The sequence below is a fragment of the Prosopis cineraria genome, unplaced genomic scaffold (assembly GCF_029017545.1).
Source record: "Prosopis cineraria cultivar Desert tree isolate PC_DT_omini unplaced genomic scaffold, ASM2901754v1 PC1589, whole genome shotgun sequence".
NCBI classification, from domain to species: Eukaryota; Viridiplantae; Streptophyta; class Magnoliopsida; order Fabales; family Fabaceae; genus Prosopis; species Prosopis cineraria.
Genome location: NW_026556914.1, coordinates 1 through 7,094, shown reverse-complemented (window position 1 = coordinate 7,094; position 7,094 = coordinate 1). Strand labels below are relative to the sequence as shown.

Here is a 7,094-nt window from a genome sequence, read left to right as displayed (position 1 = left end):
AGATGACAAGTAATTTGTTATATTTTATTAATTTATTCCAACTTAATTTACTCACGGACAACTGAGTGATGTGACATGCATTTGATTACAGTTAATGATCATTGTAACGGCAGAGATTAATGGTCAAAATCTGAAAGTTATTGAGGGTGATTCCTAAACTTTCAAAGAGGTTATATGCGTCTAACCTAAAATTGAGGTGAGTTTCGTGTACTTTGGCCATGATTTTAAGAAAGACTTTTTATCATCTAATTTTCATTAAAAAATATGACAATAAACAATCAATCATGAAAATCATCAAAGTTCATAACATAAAATTGCAGAGCCTCCAATGCAATGTATCTATTTTAAGTTCATGTGACCTTGAACTCAACTTCAATATCCAACCAAAAAAGCAGTGTAGGAACATGACATGTCACACCCATTCACGAATTTAGCCAATCGAAAACATTGGGTGAAGTTGGCAGTCTTGCTGTCAGAACCTCAACACCTGTCTGCGTTACCTAAACCAGGGAAAAAAAAAAGGGTAAATCAACCTTTACGCCCCGACCTTCTTTTATTTTTCAAAAGAATCCTTCTAGAATTTTTTTTTTCCAAATATGTTCCTCCTAATTACAACTCAGTTTAAAATAAATACCACACTAGTTCCCATTACAGGGTTGCCTTTTAAAAATATTTTTTTCTTAATATAAAGCACTTGATTGGGAATTAATTGTTTTTTCTGAAATTAACCCTATTTAAACTCATCAAATTTAAAAATGTAAAGCAAATTTAAAAATTTTCATTTAAATAGCGGTAAGATTGGAAGTTTACTCTATTTTGAAACAAAATTAATAACTTAATCACCTCTCCTTAGTTTTCATGTAGTAGTTAGAAATATCTTATAATAAAAATGAAAAGAATATATAAAATAAAACATTATGATCCTCACTGATCATGTTAGAACTCAGAAAACACATGCATGAAATTTGTAAGTTTATGAATCTGCGCTTACCAGAAGTGTGTGTTCAAATTGAGCACTGCGTTTGCCATCTGCAGTAACAGCAGTCCATCCATCAGGCCACATTCTATCGCGCCAAACACCTGTTCAGAAAATTCTGTCAAGAGTTTGAAGAAAAGGGTACACTTTGGGGAAAATTAATCCTCTTTTTTTTTTTTTTTTTGCCAGAGGCGTAAATTAATCATTAAATTAGCGAGCAAAAGGTACCTGCATTAATCATTGGTTCGATTGTGAAGGTCTGTCCAGCCTTCATCACACCAACTGCTTTATTTCCTGAAAAAACTGTTAAGGTTGACCTTTGACAGAATATTGCGGGGGAAGTTTAAGAAAATAGATTAAAAGCATTCCATAATGCCATTGTCAAGTGGCAGCATTATCCAAATTAAGCAAGAGACTCTGAAACAAATATCAAAGAAAGCCACGAAAAAGAATGTTATGAGGCCTAAAATCCGAAGTATTGTGTTCAACAGAGACCAAAAAAGGATGTCTGATAAACAAAGAAAATAGCGAACAGATAAGTTTAAAGAGGCTGATAAGTGACAAGCAAGATTTCCGAGTTTTGGCTTAGCTGGCATAAATTAATTGAGACAAAAAAAGCTGTCCCTTTGAAAATATTTTTCTCTGCCTATCAACTAGTCTCTTTTGATTCAAATAATTCCTGCACAGCTAAGTAAAATATCAGAAGATTCAGAATGCATTTTTTCAATACATGTTTTCCACATTCCTGCATGCGATAAGGATACTTCCATAATGGGGAATATTTGGTGCACAATGGAAGAGCTCTCCAATTCCATGGCCACAATATGATTTTACCTTTAAAGAGGGAAAGGGAAGAGTGACAAAACATTAATAGCTTCCAGCCAATCAAGCAAAGATAATCAAACACATTAGGTTTTAACAAAACTATGTGCATTACCACAGAGAAACCAGACATTGAGGCGTGACGATTAATAACTTCACCAATCTCACGAAATCTCACTCCAGGTTTCACTGAAGTTTTTGAGAAAAGAAGAATTAGAAACAGGTAATTGAATTTTTTACACATCAACCAATGCTTACAAGACTAAGCATGCAGAAATTTTCTCCCAACTCCTAACCAATTAAAAACATGGTGAACTTTGACATAACTTCAAATGACAATTTACATAATTATGGTTATCACTACTTTTTCCAAACGATGCTTGCACAGTAAAGTTATCAGACAAGTTTTAAACATTGGTAAGTGGATGGAGCATCCTAAAAATTTTCTATATAAAATACAAATTAAATCATGACTTTACTGGCAGCTGCAAATGTAAGGCTTATAGCTTTACTCCAAAAGCAGTACGCATAAGAGCAATCAGACAGTTTAAAAATTAAAATGCAAAACACAACTAAGTTAGCAATATATTAGAATATTTTAAAACATTCAAAGACTAAAGAAAACACTAATCACACCTAAATTATAATTGCACGTCAATTTAGAAGAGAAGAGGTAAAGGTTCGTTAACAAAAGTAATATGTTCCCAAATCAGTTAGATATTAATGTCTCTATCAACGAGAACCAAGTCTTTACTTTCAACAGTATTGCTTCATAAGACATCATAGAAAAAGTAGAGGATGGGGAAAATCCAAGCCTACTAAAATCTAGAACTTATAATATCTAGAGTCAAATCAGAGAGTTGAGAGTTGAAATTCAATGGACAAATACCAATTGATATTGCTTTATCCAGGCACTCATATGTGCACTGGACCAGCCGGCGAGATTCTTCATCAACATTTCCAACGAAGTATGTTTCATTAAGATCAGCTGCATAACAACTCTAAGATTAACCAATCATGGAATCTTTTGTTTAAAAGTTGAAAGTGTGTCACAAAACAAATGGACATTAGTCAACTCACCATGAACTCCCTTATAGTACACAGTGACATCAACATTTACAATATCACCATCCTCAAGCTTCCTGTAGAGTAAGCATATATTAGGTGAAAGTTCTCAAGTTAATATATTTATTTACCGGAAGCAGCTATTAAGCTACCATTATTAAATACGTAATGATCTAGAAAAGGACCAAGCCAAAAGACATAGTAAACTCGGGCAATTAGTTTTGCAGAACCTTCTATGTCAAGAAAATACATGCGTGTGCACCCACACGCATCAACTCATCTAAAAGAAACAATACCTTGGTATTGAAGCCATTTGAATGCAAAACCACCAAGGATCATATGGACTTTTTGGGGTGAAAAGTATAACATTAAAAAATATATTTCTTAAAATTTTTGTCACATTTAGAACCATGTTTATGGAATTAATTCTATACTTAATGAATGCATATTTATACATGAGTTGTTAACTATTGCCAATTAATTGGTGAAGTTTCTCGAAAAAATTCATTGGAATATGTTCTAATCATGGGTTTAGTTGTAAGGTATCTTTTTAAGGAGAGGGCAAAGTAATGTTTCACAGTTGAGGAGAAGACTGTTAATTGGGCGGAGGAAATAATAGAAAAAGTGACCCCCAAAACGGAATTTCTTCAGCAAAAGCATAGGACACCCTACCTAGCATCAGGAATTCCATGGCAGATTACTTCATTGACTGACCTGTTAAAAAGAGTGGTACATAACGTTAACAAACATGAAGAAGATGAAGAAAATGAAACAAATACAGAAGGCAAGTACCTACGTGCAGCAAGACTTTGGGAAGAAATGGTAATTCAGAGGAGATGGATAACCTCCTACAATGATAAAAAATACATACAATTACTAACACGACCAGTTATTGATCAGAAAAAAGCCCCAGTAGAGTTAAAAAATGGCATTATATGAGATGAAGATATATAAAGTAAAACAAAGGAATGCATGTTTCACTATGATATGATAAAATCTGTAGTTATATGCTCCCAGTAGAGTTACAGGATTCCAAAGATATTCCAACCGAAATATAATGCGCTCACTAAAATCAATACCTGCAGCTATAGTTGCCTCATGGACGACCCTATCAATTTCATCAGTGGTCACACCTGGATGGATTGCCCGAGCAGCTGCATCTAAAACCTCCCTTGCAATCTGGAAATCAGCATGGTTCCTTAAGTCAAAAACATATAATTAAGAACACAGCGTAATTATATTTAAAATTTCCCATCATATTTTAGGAACCTGCCAACAAAAGTTCTGCTCTATTAGTTAATATAGCCACTTTAACGGTCTAAAAAAGTAAACAGAGAAAGACTTTTATCACCAGGTGATACAGGAAAAACCAGTTAAGCATTTTTTGTTGAAAAACTTACCTTGGGCACCATTTTTAAGCATTTTTTGTTTCTTGATCTAGCTTCTGTAATCAGCCAGTCCACTTTCTTAAGCTCAATAAAGTAAAACCATACATTGAATATAAATAAACCAGAAGGTTCTTATCAGCAGCAATTTAGCAGTTATCGGCATGAACTAGGATCATATAGATTGTTCAAGCGTATCACAGGATAACAGGTCAAGAATCATTCATCAACAAGTGAAATTGATTCAGATGACCAGGCCATGCGCCTTGAAGTTATTAAATAACAAAGACACCAATCAAGGAGAAAATTTAGCAGTTAGCACCACATCCAAATGAGTAACATGATTCTGTACTGTAATCAAAGCTGAAAATGAATTTTAGCGTTGGATAAAATAAGTTAGATTTAAAAGAAAACATAGAAAGAGAAAGAACTGCGCCATAAGATAAGAATCTATACAGGGAAACAGGGGGGATATAGTCACATACTCGGCATGATTCTCTCATTCTCTGAATTTGATTTGGAGTTTTAATCTGCAAATAAACAATCAATAACAAATTTATAATGGCAAACTAAAAAAAATACCAACAGCGTACTCTAACCTAGTATTGCCAGCAAATGCATCTTAAAAACACTCACCTCAACAATATGCTGCAGATCACTATTAGGCTCAACTTTGGGTATTCCCTGCAAGCAGGTAATAAACAACATTTTACAAACTACTGAACCTAAGCTAAGTCATCAGAAGATGACCTCCAATTATTAGGTTATATGTAGATATGAGGAAGAAGAATTACCAATAACTTACATCATCAGCCCAATCAGGTTTATCAATATGAGCCGGTACAATTTGTTTAGGAGACATGGGATATGGCCTCAGCGTCCTTATAAAAGCAACAATGAGACTTAGTTTCCACTTCCCAATTATCAACAAATGAAATTTTTTAACAAAAATTATATGTATAAGGAGCAAATAAAAGAATTGATAATTCTTGTTGCGAACATATGGGATGCTCAAACTAATCAAATGCACAGATCTAAAGGAAACATGAGAAAGGCAAAAACAGGAGAACCTGAAGTTCAGAAACAGTATTATATTGTTACCAATTTTGAACATAATATTCTGTGATGGTTAAACATGATGTGAGATTTATAAAATGCAAAAACAAAGTCCGAGTGAATTACCCAGTCCAATCAAAGTGAGGCATCTTGGGAGTTCGAGCCTGCCCTTTCTTCAAGCAATATAACCACCCTTCACCAAGTGAGTCTGAATTTTGTTGCTGCAGATTGCCTGTCCCAGAAGAAGTTAGCTTTGCCTTCATGTGTACTGATTTGTGTGAACTCCATGAAGCTTTGAAACAATCCTGCGTGCTGTCAAGAGATTTTAAAATTGGCCCCAAAATAAAGGATATTACATTGAGAAGTAAAAGTAAAATTACAAAACGTTTGCAATATAAACTCTCACAAGCATGTAGAAAGTAGCTATTGTTGGCCATCCTCAACTTTTAAAGTTTGCCCAGCAAACCCAGCCTCTAATTACTAACACAATCTTCTGTAATTAAATGACTTAAGAAATATTATTAGCCACATCAACACTGAAGCGCAAAAAATATCCAAGTTCATCTGTTCAAATTGAGGAAACCACAATACGTGAAAACCTCTAAAGTCTACATTAATAGATTAAAGAGACTAACAATATTCCGTAACAACCACTGGGACAATCAACTTTTTTTTTTTAATTTTTTTATACTCAGGACTTATGGAGATGTATCGGCTAATCGGAAAGACAAAGAACTTTCCCGCAACTTTTATAAAAAATTTCTGCAAGAGAACTGTCAGTATAAAAGCTATTTTTAGAGGTTGCTTCACTCTATATCATCCACTCAACTTCCATGGCAAATAAAGGACTTGCAAAAGCTGATAAAGCAGTGAACAATTACAACCAGAAAGCAGCACCTTCGCGAGGCAGCTTTAATTCCATGCATTTTGGACACCTGAATAGAGTGAAAGAGAAGATTGATTAAACATGATTATTTAAACATCTGCAGTTCAAGAAAAATTTATTTCAGGCTTTTTCCAGGTAGAAACCAAGAAAATCTGAAAATGAAATAAGTACGCCCAGAAATAAGCTACTAGCTCATAGACCTTCAAATGAAATTGATCCAGTTTCCAAAATAGGTCGACTATATATATATATATAATTACTATAGAGATTGCATGAAAATTTAAAAAGCAATCTAAAAGTTTCATCTTTCACTATCCAAGGCTGCTAGGAATTGACTTGAAGATGGCTGCACTTGCTTTCTACTCAGAATTACGAATTGGGGGCAAGAAGTCCATGAACAATCCAATCCTAGGTTCCCAAAAAACCCATGCCGTCAAATACAACACTAAAATCATTCTGCTGGGAATCGCGTCCCAAAACTTGTTTATCGCATCCAAAAACTTGTTTTTAAGATATAATCCATTATCTAATAAGCAGAACTCTTCTCACAATCCCATATAAAAACAAGAAGAAGATGCAAAAGGAAGAAAATGGATGGCCAGAGAACTAAAAAGCTGAGCAGCTGCCCAAAAAGATCACGTAATGAAGATGAGCGGCTTGCCACAGTTAGCACATGAGAGGGTGGTCTCAGCAACATCAGCCATGATGTCCCGGGATTTATTCACAGCGAATTCAACCAGGAAGGCTAGGGCTGCAGAGGGGTACAGAGGTAGCCGAAAACCCAGAGAGAAGCAAAACTTGGACGAATTGATTCCTCTTAAAAAATGCATTAGAATTCGGTTGAGTCAGAGACATGAGACGTGGGAATCAACCCAAAGAAAAGGACAGCAGTATTTATTAATGA

At 34.6% G+C, this 7,094-nt stretch overlaps 1 protein-coding gene across 1 annotated transcript; it reads right to left on the bottom strand.

Moving 5' to 3' along the window:
- Positions 1-278: 278 nt before the first annotated feature.
- LOC129300435 (methionine aminopeptidase 1A) lies at positions 279-6,846 on the bottom strand (the record flags this gene model as incomplete). The annotated part of the gene is made up of 16 exons (XM_054939006.1): positions 279-500; positions 992-1,080; positions 1,205-1,270; positions 1,741-1,810; positions 1,914-1,987; positions 2,688-2,786; positions 2,879-2,940; positions 3,536-3,577; positions 3,660-3,711; positions 3,943-4,042; positions 4,734-4,778; positions 4,885-4,932; positions 5,054-5,129; positions 5,431-5,616; positions 6,189-6,239; positions 6,834-6,846. Coding segments are annotated over 16 exons (1,151 nt in total), but the record flags the coding sequence as incomplete, so codon positions are not given.
- Positions 6,847-7,094: the final 248 nt, after the last annotated feature.